General features: G+C 42.0%; 1 protein-coding gene across 1 annotated transcript in view; it reads left to right on the forward strand.

Moving 5' to 3' along the window:
* The first annotated feature begins 702 nt into the window (after positions 1-702).
* PLCXD3 (phosphatidylinositol specific phospholipase C X domain containing 3) overlaps positions 703-18,351 on the forward strand; it is a 161,612-nt gene continuing 143,963 nt past the window's right edge. The window contains exon 1 of the mRNA XM_030567938.1: positions 703-856. Within this exon, the coding sequence (XP_030423798.1) occupies positions 754-856 (103 nt within the window). The 5' untranslated portion in view covers positions 703-753. The remainder of the gene's footprint in view (positions 857-18,351) is intronic.

Below are 18,351 nucleotides of genomic sequence, written 5' to 3' on the forward strand. Positions count from 1 at the left end.
CTAGTTATGTCTCCATCCCCCACTTAAACTGCTGTACACATCAATACATTGAAAGGGATATTTGAGTTCATTCATGAATATACACCACCGGTGTCCATGTAAAACAGACACTTCGATCATCCTTTTAATCAGGGAATGAAGTGCAGAAGAAGAGGCAACCCTGAGTTGTGCCCAAAAGATCAAAGAACAGAAGAGGATGATGTCAACATTTCTTTTTTAAATAAAGAAAGAAGCCCTGTGTGAGGAGACGGTTGAGTGAGATGAAAATCATGCTCCCATGCCCCCGAAGCAGAAACCACTGTGAGGAGCAGGGGGAAACAGACAAAAATAAACAAGCGCCTGAGGGAGAAAGTATTATACGCCACTGATTAAAAATGAACGAGCAAAGTCCCAATCAGAAGCAGGGCAAATTGGTTCCAGCGAGTCAGCCCGAACCAGCAAACAAAGGGGGAGGGGGAGGCTGAGGCATAGGGGAGCAGCGTGGAGCCAGTTAAAATGCCCGGCAAAGTGGTTTGTTGGAAGGGCAGGTTTCAAGCGGGAGTGGTGGGCGAGAGCGAAAAGCTCCATCCGCGCCCTGTGGCCGCGCGGCGCGAGCGCGGAGCGTTTGGAATAATTATTAAAATGAGCCCGTGCCTGCGCCAGCCTGTGGGTGTGGCGCGGGGCAGTGTGTAAACTCTGGCAGGGCGGGAGGAGCGGCCGTCGGGATCCAGGCAGTGAGGCTGCCCGGCAGAGGAAGGCGACCAAGGCAGCAGCATGGCTTCATCGCAAGGGAAGAGTGAGCTGAAATTCGCAGACTGGATGGCAACTTTGCCAGAAAGCATCCACAGCCTCCCCCTCACCAACCTAGCGATCCCAGGTAGGCGCCGGTAGCTAAGCGGGGTGGCTTGTTCCCCCCACCCCCTTATGTTTATGAAAGGCAGATATTGACTAACATGTGCCCAGGAAAGCCTCATTCGCTGAGAAATGGGGCGAGTTCTTGCATTTCCACTTCTTGCCTCAGTGGGCTGAGGGGTGAAATCTCTAGCGGAGCGCTGCTTGCAAGGTGACTGCTTTGTGTGTGTGGAGCCCGGTCTCTTCCCCTCATTTCCCCCTCGCTTCCCTTCTCCGTGCCCATATTTCCCCCCCTCTGCCGTGATTGTACAGCACAGATCCCTGTCCTGCCTCCACCACGGCCATTCACCTCTTTCTTGTTGACATTGAATTGGACGCATCTGGCGATTTCTTTGCCAGACCCTCCCAGAGTCATTAATATTCTTCTCAAGTCTCACTTAAAGAGACAAGGCCCCTCTCTGCGAGAAGAGGCGAGGAAAGTTCGGGGCAGCCACAGCAGCGGCAAAGCTCCTTTTCCCTGCAGACAAGTATCAGAGGGGGAGCCGTGTTAGTCTGGATCTGTAAAAGCAGCAAAGAATCCTGTGGCACCTTATAGACTAACAGACGTTTTGGAGCATGAGCTTTCGTGGGTGAATACCCACTTCATCAGATGCATGACGAAGATGCCTGCATCTGACGAAGTGGGTATTCACCCACAAAAGCTCATGCTCCAAAACGTCTGTTAGTCTATAAGGCGCCACAGGATTTTTTGCTGCTTTCCCTGCGGAGCTGCTTGACGTGTTCGCAGTGGGGTGATCTGGTGCGGATGTGCAAGGGAATCAGCTAGTCAGTGAAATGCAGAAGGGGGTGTGTTTGTATGGCTGTGAGAGAGCGAGCCAGCAATTGCTGTGAGCTCGTGTTCTGTGCTTGATGCTTGCATGAACTGTGTGTCAAGGTTCCTGTATGCAGTCTTCTTGCAGCTATGCTGGTCCCAGGATGTTAGAGAGACAAGGTGGGTCTTTTATTGGACCAGCTTGGGTTTGGTGAGAGAGATGAGCTTCTGAGCTGACACAGAGCTCTTCTTCAGGTCAGTTTGACTGAGGGAAAGAAAGACACTGCATGCTTACCACATTCTTCCCTAAAAGATTCACTATGGGTGGGAAGCTCATGCAGTCCAGGATAGAGGAGAAATTACTTTGTCTTAACTTTTCAAATGACCTGCACAATCTGGAGTGCTGAACTGTTTGGAGATCCTTAATGCATTCCCTCCCACCCCATTCCCAACAGATCAATGAGCTGTAATTAGCAAAGCATCTTCAGCTTTGGAAACTGAAAGAGAATTTATTTAGGACTATTAAAGCAGTGTTATTATTACACACTCTCTACTGCCAAGGCAATGTCAAATGCAGGGTACCAGTTTTGTGAGAGCACATAAGGGCTTTATAGTATATGGGATGTGCTTGTTCAAAATCCACAAGAGCTGGTGAGAAGTACTGGGCTGTCATTTTATAGGAACTATAGTAGGAATATGCCACACTTGCCTGCTTCTGAACTCCCATTGTTCAGTGGGGGTTTGCAGCCAGACAGAGCAAAGGTAAACATCAGACAGATCTTTGAAAATGCTAATGTATTCTCTCAATAATTACATGACTGAAATGGATTGGGGTGGTAGAGTGTTCTAGGGGAAAAGCAATACCACCAAAACAATGACAAAAAGAAGCATTGGTATTCAGCAGATGTTAACTGGTGATTATTAAATACTAATAAATTAATTGCCCTATAAGAGTGTTAACAGCTTACTGGGCTGCAACATGTTTATTTGCCATTTGCATTAGTCTGAATTTAAAAAACAACGAACCAACCAATAATCTCTCTCACACCTCTTTTCTGCTTTTGAAGCTGTTCTTCAAGTACCTAACCAATGGTTCAACTACAGCCTTTGAATGCCTGTGGCTACTTGTCCTATTAAAGGGCTGCACATGTGGAATATCTGACAAACTAAATTTGCTGCAGCAGAAGATGATAGTCTGCAGGGTGTGTCACTTAATACTGTGCTGCTCGTGCTTATAAGATTCCTAAAGAAATGGACTTGTTAGGGATAACACCAGAAACAAGTGCCTTGTGGTTACATGAATACATGATTTTATATTGACTTGGATGCTTGAAAACCAAATCAGATTAAGCAACTAATGGGTATTAGAAGTGGTATGCATTTCTATTATTAAAGAGATACTACATATATAGATATAGCCTACCTTTGTCATACATTTCAGTATAACTTAGCATGTATCCCTCTTTCTTTTTATGGCATGCAATTAGTTTGCTTTACACAAATGTTCAAAATGCCCTTGTCAGTCTGATTGCAAAGTTTGCTTCCCTTCTTTAGAAGATCATGAAAGAATCCCTCTCCTCCCACCTATCCCAGCTAGTATCCCCAACGGACAAACTTAAAAAACCCACTGCTATTAAAAATGGTGGTGCAGGGGGAAAGGTAAGGTATTAAAATATATATGGATATGTTGGACTGACTATTTCTAAATGTCTTCTGTTAGACCATGTCTACACTGCAAAATTATGTCAACTAATTTGTGTCAGCTTACAGCCACCATAGCTGTACATTGCTTGTGTGTGCGCACACTTGGCTTCTTGTGTTGGCAGTGCACATCCTCACCAGGAGTACTTGTATCAATTATATTGTCAGTGTGGGGGCATTGTGGGATGGCTCCTAGAGGCTAGTAACAGTTGACATAAGCAATACAATGTTTACACTGACACTGTGTTGACAAATTACATCAACCAGGACTGTATGCCACTTGGAGAGGTGGTGTTACTAAGGGTATGGCTACACTTCAAATTTCAAAGCGCTGCCACGGCAGCGCTTTGAAGTGTGAGTGTAGTCGGAGCGCCAGGGCTGGGAGAGAGCTCTCCCAGCGCTGCACGTAAACCACATCCCTTACGAGTGTAGCTTGCAGCGCTGGGAGCCGCGCTCCCAGTGCTGTGGCACAGATTACACTGAGGTTTTACAGCGCTGTATATTGCAGCGCTCAGGGGGGTGTTTTTTCACACCCCTGAGCGCGAAAGCTGCAGCGCTGTAAAGTGCCTGTGTAGCCATGGCCTAAATTGGTGTAGAGGGGCACTTACGCCAGCGGCAACCAAGTTTAAGTGAAGACACTTCCATAGCTAGGTCAACTATGTAGGGCAGGGGATAGTCTTCCCTAAATGAGTCATTCTGATGCCGCAATTACATTGTAAATGGACTGACATAAATCCACTGATTTTAAACACTGCTAAAGAGTGAAAATTGTAAAGCACTCTGAAAATAGCACTTCTCTCTATATAGTACATGAATGGTGGCAAACTACTAAGGAGGTAAACTAGCATAGTCTGTGCTACTGTTGTGTCTTTCTCTTAAATTATGGTACCTTATTCCATCGCATTGCCTGTGTACAGACAAGAAGACTGGCTGCATAATATTTATCTACTGCTGTGTATGGCTAATTCCAAACAAATACATTTTTGTCTGTATGTAGAGGTAGTTCTGTTACTCATGCAAAGTGAGCAGTATGTACCTTTGGTAAAATAAATTACAGACTTATAGCATTTTACTCTCTCTTTTTACACACACACACACACACACACACACACACACACACACACACACACACACACACACACACACACACACACACACACACACACACACTTCCTTGAGAAATACCATTTCCTTGTGTTACTTTACCAGAGTAAAAGGGGCAATACAAGAGTAAAATGCAGTATCGCTTAAAATCATTATAACTATTGGTGTAAAGTAAGCTTGTATTCTAGGAATTTCAAAGGAGCTTAAGAGAGTTAGGTGCACAATTTACATTGAATTTCAATGAATGGCAATTCATTCCCTGAGAGAGACAGGCAGACAGTAAGTACTGAGTTTCAATATGTGACTTCATTTTCTGTAGCATTTTGAAAACATCTCATGTAAAATGTCAGTCTAGTCCCTGAACTGAATAAGGTAAAGAATGATAGCTCACAGTGCCTGATTTGCTATGATCACTAAAGCAATTGTTCTCCACCTCCTTCTCTTTTTTCATCAAAAGATGCTGTTTAACAATACACTAAAATGATGCCCGAATTGGTGTCGCAGTCTGAAATGCTAATCAAGTTAGTAAACCTAGATCAACCGGTTGGTTCTGGGATTAACAGGAAGCCTGGTTTGTGGGAAGTTTTCTGATATGTCCTTTTGTACTGGACCAGGGCTCTAACAGTCTAATGTAAATTATAATGGCTCTTAGGTGTCCCAGTAAACACTTATGATAAATGTCAACATTTCATACCTCATTTCCTGCAAGCCCTAAACACCAGCTACTGGTGCTATGACACTTCTATCACCAGTCAAAGATACTTCAAGTTGATATCATTGCAACTGTTGTTTGCTAGTGTCCCTCTATATTTTGCTTTTGTTTTTAAACATCATAGTTTTTTCTTCTTTACAGTTTGTGCCTCTGTTTTTCGGTGTGTTTGCCTGAGTCTCGCACTGTCTTCCCAATACAAAATGCCTAAATGGCTTACCTTCTGTAGCATTTTTGATATTGGTATTAATATCCAGTTATAGGAATCTATGAAGGAACATCACTAGGTCAGATTGTGCTTGTGTTATAAAAAAAAACTTGCTTATTTTTTGTTAATAGCTTTTTATTTAAAAACAAACAATGTTGTTGTCACAGTGTGTTGCATATAATGACAAATAAGTTAATTAACTTTAAATGTATAGTGACATTTACAGACCAAGTTTCCCTTCAAAATACAGAGCTTGGGTTTTTTTTTTTAAAAAAGAGATGTTTGTGTCAGATTTGAGCAGATCATCAAATTGATTTATTTCCATACATACTAAATTACATTTGATGCTCATGAAGGGTACTGGTTGCTTGGCTGACATCACTAAGAGCCTTAAGATTTTAATGGGGGCATCTGTGCTAAGAAATTTCATGCCATTTTGCAGCAACTGCAGCTGAAATGTTGCAGTAAAATTGGTACTAATTTTCCTCCTGTAGCTTTGTCCAGAGATCAGGTGCAGCACAGTCAGTAACAATGCAAGTTTCCTCTCGCTGCCCTGCTATCATACCTCAACACTCTTTAGGAATAACTATTTCTAGGAACGAGAGGGTATTTCAGTTTCCATGTATGTTTTGATCTTTGACTGCTTTGCTGAGTCTGCTAACAGTGCCAGACAGCATCAATATTAACTATGGAGCAAATTCTGTGGTCTTTAAATTGAGCAAAATTCTCTTTGATTTCAAAAGGAGTTCTTACTCATTTAAGAACTAATGTACTTGCTCCTGCTCTCATTAGAGCTAGTGCAAAACTCCCATGGTCATCACTGGCACAAGATTAAGCCCTCTGAAATTTGGCCCTTTTCTCCTATAGACCATTAACAATCCCAAAGCACATCTGATTATCTAAATCTCTAATTCTTAAATGCTGGTGTTAGCTAATGTTACTCCTGGGGGGCGGCTTCCTAGCTTTAGGAAGCCTGGTACATAACTGTGGCCCAGATCCACAAAGAGACATAAGCACTGTGATGCTCAATGTCACAATGCCTAACTTTTAGGCACCTTGGAAATCACTGGAACAATAATGGGATCCATGAAGTCTGGATTAGGCTTTCTGTACAATGAATGGAGAGAGATAGGTACCTAAGAACAAAAGCCAGTGTACTAGACAGGAAGCCACCTAAACTAGCCAATGGGAGATGCTGATGAAAGGGCTGCATCCTAATCCCTGCCCCTCTGTGACAGAGTGCTAGCAGCAGCACCCTGATGACTGATGATGCTGCAGCAGGAAGAAGGCTGCAGGCCCGGCTGGAGACAGTTAACCACCTTCTGTTGCGGGGGGAGGTTATGAGCACCTGGGTGGTAGTTACTAGGCTAATGAAGTAATTGGAAGGATGTAAGTAGGAGGAACAGGAAGCAAGAAGGAAGAGCTGAGAAGGGAAGGGTTAGCTCAGTGGTTGGAGCATTAGCCTGCTAAACCTAGGGTTGTGAGTTCAATCCTTGAGGGGGCAACTTAGGGATCTGGGGCAAAATCAGTATTTGGTCCTGCTAGGGAAGGCAGGGGGCTGGACTCAATGACCTTTCAGGGTCCCTTCCAGTTCTATGATATAGGTATATCTCCATATATTATTATTATAAAGTTAGCTGTACAAAGGGAAGAGACTGTGGAAAGCCCCTGCTGCAATAAGCTAGTGTCATGTTCTCTTTGCAGAAGAACTGTGGAAAAAAGGTATAAGAGGTGAAAGGCAAGCAGCTTGGGTGAGTTCATGAGAGGATGGAAACTAGGTAGGCACTGTAACGCATCAGGTAGCTCAGGGAGAACCTGTGACAAGTGAGGATTAGTCTAGGGTCCTTAACACTCTTGGCTGAGGGAATGTGACCCACATGAGGGTAGTGGGATCTGGATGCTAGGAGGAAATGCTACTCTGGCTAGTCGAGCAACAGATGGAGATGCAGAAGACCCAGCAGGTGGAGAGAATAGCATGCCTGGGTAGGCAGGCAGAAGAAAGATAAAGAGGCTCTAATGGACTTTATTGTCCTGGAACAAACAATTTTATGTAGAGCTTACCTGAGGCCATGCAAATCTCAGTTCAGAGGCATCAGCCAGAATCATTAGAAACTATGATGAAACTAATGGAGTATGTGGGAAAACTCCATCCCTTTCTTCACCCCCCCATCCCACCCTCCAAAATCAGGGAAGGGGAAAGAAGGTTGAGAAACCTCCTTCATGGAAACCTGGCAAGGAGATATAAGGGGTGAACAACGGTGCCCCAATTGCCCAAATAGTAGTCTGTTACCAGTGGGGTGAGGAAATGGGGACAAAAGAAACAAAGGGACTGCCCATACATGGACTGTGAGATCATGGAGCTCTGTAGGTGGGCAAGTGTAAAAGGTGGGTCTGGGATAAAGACTGTTCCCATCTGAATAGGCTGGAGAACCACAAAGGGGGTGGTAGACTCAGCAAGTGCATGTTCCCTAGTCCAAGGCACCTTGGTTAAACTGCAGTGGCAACAGAGAGGGGTGACAATAACCATCCACTGTGTGCAGGGGGAAGAGAAAACTTACCCTCTGCTTGTCCTCCTAGTGGAGGTGGAAGGAAAACTTAAGTGGCAGAGAGCAGATGTAATAAGGTCATTACCCAGTGCGGTCATGATAGGCATGGACTAGACTCAGTTTCCCTTGAGAAGGACAAAAGATGGAGAGGGAGACCCCAATAAATGGGTCTGAATGAGTAATTCTGAGTGAAGACCCTCCAATAGCCTTCCAGGAACTGTACAAAAGCACCTTAGACATATATTAACAAGGACTTGGGTGGTGGTGATGGAGAAAAATGTTTGAGAAGGGGGCAGTGGATCAGGAAATACTAGAGGAGGGAGACCTAGAGGAGAAGGAGGGCAGAGGCTTGGCTGACTCCCAGGAGGAGCACACTGTAGGCAGGGCCTGAGAAAGAGGGCATGCTGCAGAGAAGGAGAAGGGTCCTAATAATGAGGTCTCCATGGGCAAACTTACTCTGATAGTCCTGAGTCAGGGACAAGATAAGACAGAGGAGGACAGAGACCAAGGTATTGCAGCTCTAGAGGGGTGACTCACTTGGTTGTTTACAAGCCAGGGGCAAAAGAAAGCAGTTATGGTCAGTGGGGTGTAACTAGCTATGACCTACAGGCAGAGACAAAGCTGTGGTGGAAAAATCCATCCTTAAAGTGTACTTTTTGTTGGTGGAAGGCAAGAAACTCTCACCGGTGGCCCATGGGAGGCTGGTCTGAAAAGGCAGAAGTCATCCCATTAGAACTCAAACCCCATAAAGAGAGTAGGGCTTAAGCAGTGAAGAAGGCCTCTAGGAGGCAAGAAAAGGTCTCAGTTGAAGTAGGGAGGGAGGTATGTGACAGGGCTAGCTGTGGCATGAAGAAGGTTGTAGATCCAGCTGGAGGCAGTTAGCCACTTTCTGTTGGGGGATTATGAGTGCCAGGATGTTAATTACTGAGCCAATGATAGAATGAGGAGGATATAAGTAGAAGAAACAGGAAGCCAGGGGGAGGAGCTTGCAAGGTAAGGTGTATGGAAAGCTGCTGCAATATACCTGTATCGTGTCTGGCTTTGCAGAAGAACTGTTTGGTAAAAGGTACATGTTATGAAAGGCAAACAGCTTGGGTGTGTTTTTGAGATGATGGAAACTGGCTAGGCTGTGTGGCACATCAGAGAGCTGAGGGAGCATCCTCTCACAGAGTTTAGTTTGGAAGTCCAGGCTGCCAGGAGGCACCTACTTCTGCTTGCAATCCGCACTTGGGAACTCTTCTCTTGAAGTCAGATAGCTTAAGTGCTATCTTGTGAGAACAAGTTCATCCTTACTTCACACCCTGTGAAGCTGCTGGAGGGGTGCCACTGCTGCTCATCTTACAACTTTTAGGCCAGTGGTTACAGAAGTCAGCTGGGATGTGAGTTCAGTTCCCTCCTCTGATGAGGAGACAGGATTTGAATCCAGGTCTCCCACCTCTCAGGAGACTGTCCTGGCTGCTGAGCTATGGGATGTTCTGATGTGGGCCTCCTGCAGTCCTTCCTGTTGAAGTTGTTCCACTCTATATAAAGACTTAGTCATTAGGCCATAGAGAGAGTGACTCTGTAGCATAGTACATGGGGCACCCATCTCAAGGTGGGAGACCCAGGGTTCCGTCTCCCTCCTCCAGTAATTAATTACTGATCCATAGTGAAACAACTACAACAGGACAGATTCAGGGATCACAACCTCCTGAGAGACATAGGCTTTGAACAGGGATCACCTCTTTCCCCTCCCCGCCCTCGGGCAGAGAGAGGGGGAATTGAACTTGAATCTCCCAAATTGCAGGTCAGTACTCTAACCACCAGGATAAAAGCAATAATGTGGGCACTACCCTAATCAGAATGCAATGTAATCTGATAGGCAGCCTCTGTATGCCTGCCAGATTTGAGCCCCGTGAACAAGACAGACCTCTGGCTGCCTATCTTCTCTTGGTTCATGGCCCTCTCTGGGAGACAGGCATCTGGATGCTACAAGGAGGCAGCAGTGTGTATGTCCAGAGCCAGAGGTACCAAGGAAACTTTCACCCTGAAAATGTAGGCACCTACAGAGTTAGAGGTAGCTGAGTGGGAGTTTTGTGGATTACAGTGTAGCATAAAACAAGGTTGCCAGCTCTCTAGAATTGTCCTGGGGTGTCCAGGAATTAGATTGTTATGTGATGAAACTTTGAGGAATACATCCAACCAAAATTGCAACCTATCTAAAACTGGGATTTAGGCATCTATGTCTGGAGTTTTGGTGCCTAAGTACATTTGTGGATCAATGCCTATGTGTCTTCCTTAGTGTTTAGAAAGAGCTTAGCACACTTAGCTACCACCACAATTGTAATCATAATGTCTGCTGCCGATATTGTATCCAACATTTATTTCCATGAAGTTATTTCCCTAACTGACAGATTCCAAGGAACCAAGGGGGGAGAGGTAATATCTTTCATTGGAGCAACCTTTGTTGATGAGAGAGACAAGCTTTCTCTCACCAACAGAAGTTGCTGCAATCAAAGATATTACTTCTCTCGCCTTGTCTTTCTAATATACTGGGACCAACATGGCTGCTATGACGCTGCATAGGCTTTACTTGAAAGTCAAACATAGGACTTCATTGAGAAGAAATTAACTTCAAGGAACTTATATTGCCATCTTACAAATTCTTCCCAGTACGTACACATTTTAACACTTAGATTTAAGTGCACATAATTGTTAGTCTATTAACTGTTTGGACAGGTGTACTTCCACTATGTAAGGAAATGTGCAGATGCAAAAACTGCAAATCTTCCTGTTTTTTAAACTTGTGAATCCTTAAGCTTTAGGAAATCAAAATGTAGTATCTCTTGTAACTTCTATTTATTTCTCTCCTGCCTTCATTTTCTGGTAAATAGAGGTGGTTTTATTCTTTCCATTTGGACCTAAACTTCTTTGGCAGCTGGAGAAGTATTGATTTTAAACAGCAGAGCAGATTAAAGTTTAATTTAGAGCCTGAATATTTATTCCTATGCTATTGTCACAAGAAGCAAAGTATTAGTTTAACATTATAGTCACTTTCCTAATAGATTTATATTAACTTATCCAGTACAAAATATGCTCCAGTATAACAGGAAACCTGTTTGTTTGGTAGCAAGTATCAGTACAATTTCTCATTGTCTCCAATTTCAAACACAGTATACAAGCAATGTGCTAATTGCATAGGCATGTTTATAACTGTTGTTTCCCTTCAACAAACTATTTTACAGATGTATTCAATCAGATTTGAGGCAGTATAGTTTGAGTTACGATAACCTTGTAAAAGATAACTAATAAACAATTATCGCATTTGCTCTGTCACTTTTTAATCTAGTACATGGAGTGATTCATTCAATTTTTCACTACTTAAATTCTTGTCAATCACACTCCTAGAGTTGGTATTAGATTTTGCCACTACCTTGTTTAAATACATTAGCTGGCTGCAGTCTCAATAATTCTAACTGGGTATCTGTTTGATTTCCTAAAATCAGGACACTCTTCTCTAACACCACAGTAATGGTAAACTGGGGGAGATATCCCTGAAATAACTTTTGGGTCAACTTTCTAACAACCAGAACTTTTCAATTTGGGATAATCCCTTAAACCATGGTGTTTTCTCCAGCATTTTGCTGTGACGTCTATATCTATTTTGTTCTGAAAGGCTCTGTGCTAACACATCTAATTATAATTTTCCACGAGTGTTATCCTCAGGAGAGGGAACTTGTAATAATGGTGGAAAATAATCTCATAAACTACTGGAAAGCAACAGATGCATATTTAATCTCCTGTTGGTAACTGCATGGAGCACACTGAATGGCTGTATTCCTCTGAGTCTGTCCTAGTTTATACCTCCTCTGATACTATTAATTTACCTTTCATATTAGAAGATCCACCCAGCTAAAGTTATGTCTGTTTTCAAAACAACTCTGTCGTCTTTGGTAGCAAAGAGAAAGTAAAATTGACTGACTGTGTACCTGGTTTAAAAAAAAAAAGTAATTTAGCTCACTTTCTCTGCCTTTGATAATGCCAGCATAAAGACTGCTTTTAGATAACCAGTCTAGGTGGTGGTGGTTTGAATCTTTATGTCTGCAAACCAACAGGCATAGATTAAATATTGTACCTACTAATTCAATAATATCCATGTGTCCAAAGCTTGTTATCTGGGTCCTGGGTAGAAATGTTATGCAACAAAGTAATCTTTCAGCAGTAGAAAGCATGCCCTTAAGAAATCACCCACTGATTTTAAGCACATGCCATCAGTGAATGTGTAGCTAGTTTTAATGTGACTTGAGGTATTGCACGTACACATACAATGCAGAGGTGCTAGTCATGGGATAAATTAATTTGCCATGTAGCTTTGACCATCTCACCTGCACTCTGCTTATTAATCTGTCTCTCTTGAGCTCCTTCTAATATTCTGAATCTCTGAGCTGCCTTCAAAATTACCTATCACAAGATCTTTCTTGTTCTACCCTACTCCCCAGATTGTGTAACCTTTCTACCAAAATTAGTCTGGACCTAAACCTGGCATAAGCAATATTTGGTCCTGCATTAGTTACATGTTTAAGGTTTTATACAGTGGTGTCTATATACCTCCCTTCTGAGAGTGCGTGCCTGATGTTGGTAACTCAAGTGCACAGTGTGAACCAGTCTTGAACTGCTCTTGAATGATAGGGGCTCATGGGTGACCGGGGCTGTTCTATTTTTCTTCTGTCACACCTGGAGGTTGAACCTTTTTTTAGCAGGTACAGACCTTGCTACCCTCGTCCATGTCATCTTGAGATTAGCCAGCTGTGATGCACTTCACACCTTAAATCTATGTGGATAGTGCTGAATATGGCACCATGGCTTCTCACTGAGAACACATGAGACCACCTTCGAGAAGGATTTTGACAAATTGGAGCAAATTCAGAGAAGAGCCACAAGAATGAGTAAAAGATTGGAAAATGTGAATTATAGTGAGAGACTCCAGGAAGTCAACCTATTTAGCTTATCAAATAGGAGATTAAAAGGCATCTTGATCAGTTTATAAATAACTACACGGGGAATTGAAATTTGATGATTAAGGGCTCTTCAGTGTAGCAGACAAAAACATAACAAGATGCCATGCTGGAAGCTGAAGCTAGACAATTTGAAATTAGAAATAAGGGGTAAATTTCTAATCGTAAGGGTAATTAACCACTGGAAAAACTTAGATTGTAGTGGGGTCTCCATCATTGAATTGTGTTTACATTATAAGTAGATCTATTTCTAAAAGAGATACTCTAGTTCAAGCACAGCAATTGAACTTGAAGCTGCAATTAATTCAGGGAAGTCTCCTGGCCTGTGTTTATGCTGGAGGTCAGATGAGATATTTACAAGGGTTCCTTCTAGCCTTAAAGTCTTTCTCTTTAATGCTGTGACACTATTATGTTTTAATAGGCTATTTTAGAGCAGTGTTAAACATATCTGTATTGAATTGTAGGTGCGAGAAATTTCATTGTTTTTGTTTTGTGATCTGCTCTTTTTAAACTTCTGCATACAAACATTATGTACCTAGTTTAATAGCCATTTTGTCCTGAGCTCCATGTACCAACATGAGAAATTTGGCAGCAGCTATGGGATTTAGAGTATAGGGGCACAGGAGGAAAGAGCTGAGAGAAAAAAGGTGCAGTACACAGAATGCAAAGGCTCCTCAATTTCAGAGCTACATTTTCCACTACTCCAAGTCTTGCACAGTTACATTTGTGGCTTCACAAGTAGAGAGAGATAAGAAATGGTCCTTTATAAAAATGCTCTAAAAATATCTTACGATTTAATAACGTGTGTCGTCAGAATTTACAGAATCATAAGAATGTAGGGCTGGAAGGGACCTTGAGAGGTAATATAGTTCAGTGGCTCCCAACCTTTCCAGGCTACTGTACTCCTTGTGTACTCCAAGTTTCACCTCATTTAAAAACTACTTGCTTATAAAATCTGACATAAAAATACAAAAGTGTCATAGCACACTGTTACTGACAAATTGCTTGTTTTCTAATGTTCACCATATAATTATAAAAAATCAATTGGAATATAAATATACTTACATTTCAGTGTATAGTACATAGAGCAGAATTAACAAGTTGTTGTCTGTATGAAATTTTAGTTTGTACTGACCTTGCTAGTGCTTTTTATGTAGCCATTGTAAAACTAGACACATCTAGATGGGTTCATGTACCTCTGATTGAGAACCACTGATCTAGTCCAGCCCCCTGCACTGAGGCAGGACCATATACCTAAGACCATTCTTGACAGGTGTTTGTCTAACCCAGGGGTTGGCAACTTTTCAGAAGTGTTGTGCTGAGTCTTCATTTATTCACTCTAATTTAAGGTTTTGTGTGCCAGTAATACATTTTAATGTTTTTAGAAGGTCTCTTTCTACAAGTCTGTAATATATAACTAAACTATTGTTGTATGTAAAATAAGATTTTAAAAATGTTTAAGAAGCTTCATTTAAAATTAAATTAAAATGCAGAGCCCTTGGACCAGTGGCCAGGACACGGGCAGTGAGAGTGCTACTGAAAATCAGCTTGCTTGCCGCCTTTGGCCCCGTGCCATAGGTTGCCTACCCCTGGACTAACCTGTTCTTAAAAACCTCTGACAGGGATTCCACAGTCTCCCATGGAAACCTGTTCCAGTGCTTAACTATCCTTTTATAGTTAAAAGATTTTTTTTCCTAATATTCACTTAAATATTTTGCTGCAGATTAAACTGATTACTACTTGTCCTACCTTCCGTGCACAAGAAGATCAATTGTTCTCCATACTCTTTATTACAATCCTTAACGTATTTGAAGACTATCAGGTCTGCCCTCAAGTAGTCTCTTCTGAAGATTAAACATGCTTAGTTTTTTAACCTTTCCTTATAGATCAGGTTTTCTAAACCTTTTATCACTTTTGTTGTTCTCCTCTGGACTCTCTCCAATTTGTCCACATCTTTCCTAAAGTGTGGTGCCCAGGGATCGGTACCCGATTAAAAGATCGGAAACAAAGGGTAGGAATAAATGGTCAGTTTTCAGAATGAAAAGAGGTAAATAGTGGTGTTTTCCAGGGGTATGTACTGGGCCTAGTCCTATTCAACATATTCATAAATGATCTGGAAAAAGTGGTAAACAGTAATTGGCAAAATTTGCAGATAAGTATCATGAGTAGTTTCATAAGTCCCAAACAGACTGCAAAGAGCTACAGAAGGATCTCACAAAACTGGGTGACTGGACAACAAAATGGCAGATGAAATTCAATGTTGATAAATGCAAAGTAATGCACATGGGAAAACATCCCGACTATACATATAAAAATGATGGAGTCTAAATTAGCTGTTACCAGTCACAAAAGAGATCCTTGGAGTCCTTGTAGATAGTTCTCTGAAAACATCCACTCAATGTGCAGTGGCAGGCAAAAAAGCAAACAATGTTGGGAATCATTAAGAAAGGGATGTATGATAAGATGAAAATGTCATATTGCCTCTATATAAATCCATGGTATGCCCATATCTTGAATACTGTATGCCAATGTGGCCTCCCCATCTCAAAAAAGTTATACTGGAATTGGAAAAGGTTCAGAAAAGGGCAACAAAAATGATTAGGGGTATGGAATGACTTCCCTATGAGGCGAGATGAATAAGACTGGGACTTTTCAGCTTGGAAAAGAGACGACTAAGGGCGAATATGATTGAGGTCTATAAAATCATGACTGATGTGGAGAAAGTAAATAAGGAAGTGTTATTTACACCTTCTCATGACACAAGAACTAGGGGTCACCAGATGAAATTAATAGGCAGAGGTATAAAACAAACAAACGGAAGTATTTTTTCACACAATGCACTGTCAATCTGAGGAGCTCCTTGCCAGAGGATGTTGTGAAGGCCAAGATTATAACAGGGTTCAGAAAAGAACTAGATAAATTCATGGAGGATAGGTCCATCAATGGTTATTATCCAGGATGGGCAGGGATGGTGTCCCTAGCCTCTGCTTGCCAGAAGCTGGGAATGGATGATGGAATGGATCACTTGATGATTACCTGTTCTGTTCATTCCCTCTGGGTCACCTGGCGTTGGCCACTTTCAGAAGAGAGGATACTGGGCTAGATGGATCTTTGGTCTGACCCAGTATGGCTGTTCTTAAGCCTAATTCGGCTCTTCAATGAACAGGCCACCTGTATTATAGCTGTATTTTTACCTGATTTTATACGTTCTATAGCATTTCATGAACAGCGCTGTAGCTCTGTTTCAGATGACACTTCAATTCCAGTCCTTTATATTAGTGTCTTCTAACCGTTGGAAAATATTACCTCTTAGATGGACATTTCTGAGCCAAGTGAGGAAACTTCTTGGAAAGTTTTAAGAAAAATTGAGCCATTTTTGAGATTATCAAAGAATGGAGGGGGGGGGTGGGGAAATCAGCTGCTAACTACTGTTCAGATGTTGTTTCCCTTTCAGCTTGAATAGCAGATAATTCATACATTTTTAGAAGCTTAAATTTGACATGTACATAGTTTCCCTGCTTATTCTTACCTTTAATGTTATCACCTCGGTGCAAGAATGATAGTTAAAGCTATACATATTTCTGATGTTATAATAATTCCTTCATTTCCAGTCCATGCTATGGCTTTATCTTAATTTCCTCTTGCCCCAGGGAAGTGCTTTCTTGTTTCAAGACGATATATGAATGATCATTTTCAAAAATAATTCTGCTTCCTTGACCCTTTTTTCCCCTTCCTATTGTTTCTACTAACTGTAACCTTGCTCGCTTTTTTCTTGTACTCTTCTCATGTCTGCCCTGTTTGTAAAACAATCTGTCAACACCTCTCCTTCCCTCCATTGCCTCAATTTCCATCTCTGCTGAAATCCTGAGCCAAGGCTTATTTTTCTGTTGCCTTTGCTGTTAATCTCCCTTCTCAATGGTCTCTTTGAGTCTCAGCTCTCCAGACTCCAGCATACTCTGAATGATGATGCCTGCCTCCTCAGACCTCCTCCTAAAAAAGCAGAACCACCTTAGCCTCCTTTATGAGCTCCCCATCTACTGTCAGCTCTGATTCAGAACTACCTTACTTTTAAGTAAGAGCTGCCTATTTAATGCATCTTTGTCTCTGTCCAGCCCCTACTTGCTGACTTAGTTCCAATAGAATTGGCTTCTTCTCTGACCTTCCATAAAATCTCACTAATGTTGACAGGTATTAATTATTCCTGTCTTGCTACCTTATTGACTTCCCATCTCCTTCCAAACCATGGCTGAAAACATCTTTACTCCTTTGTCTGTGCATCCAAGCTCCTCTCTTCCTCTCCTACTACTGTGTAACTCATAGATTATTAGGGTTGGAAGGGACCTCAGGAGATCATCTAGTCCAACCTGCTGCTCAAAGCAGGACCAATCCCCAAATGGCCCCCTCAAGGATTGAACTCACAACCCTGGGTTTAGCAGGCCAATGCTCAAAGCACTGAGCTATCCCCCCCTCCCTGTAATTGTACTTGTAACTTTGTAAAGTTGTACCTTTCATAGAAAATATTTTTTGTATTGTCACACATGTATCATTTTGTATTTGTTTTGCCACACATGCATAATTTAAGAGCTCAGAATGAGAATACCATATAAATAACAATAATATCCTACTTATACAAAGCAAACAAGTTAAGGTTATGGAAATTACAACCAAGGCTTTGCAGAGAGCTATTTCTATTGAAAAGTCTTATTCATCATGTTGAACACTCTAATGACTATGGGAGGGCGCGGGGGAGCAGAGGAGGAGGAGTGTCTTCCTGCTTTTAATTAAATATAATTTGGTTTCTGCTTTTAAGATACTTTTGATTATACACTGCTTAGATTTAATAGGCCATCTGTTCCAGTGAGAATAACCTCTATTCTAGTTGGTTCTGTGTTCAAAAGCTTTATAATTTTAGAGTTCTGTCCTGCAAATAGATCCTCATGTACAGTCCTTCATTCCAGCCTGGAGCCCCATTGAAATTCGTGAGTCTCTGCACAGGAACATATTTTTGAAAGAGAGATGAATCTAAGTTGTAAAGATTGGATTTCAGCCTAAACTTTCCTAGTATTTAGGGCATGTTTGGAAGCAGGATTATCAATTGACCTATGATTAGGGATTTTGGTTTGGGCGTATCTTTAGCTGGAATACATCTGTAGTGTCAAAGAACTCAGCAGTCAGTTATATAGAAATATTGTTATGACAGGAATAAATCAGTGGAAACAAATGCAATGTAACACTTTTCCCCCCTCTCCTCAAGTAGCAGATCAGTAATTGGAATCATTGAGAACTGCTGTGAGTAGAGGAATCTACCAAACTTCATTGCACCATGAACTCCTTCTGACAATAAAAATTACTACATGACCCGAGAGGGGGACCAAAGCTTCAGCCCCTCTGGCTCCCCCACCCAGGGAAAAGCCAAAGCCTGAGCCCCATCACGCTGGGCGGGGGCC

This window comes from Gopherus evgoodei, chromosome 6 (genome assembly GCF_007399415.2).
Source record: "Gopherus evgoodei ecotype Sinaloan lineage chromosome 6, rGopEvg1_v1.p, whole genome shotgun sequence".
Taxonomy (NCBI): domain Eukaryota; kingdom Metazoa; phylum Chordata; order Testudines; family Testudinidae; genus Gopherus; species Gopherus evgoodei.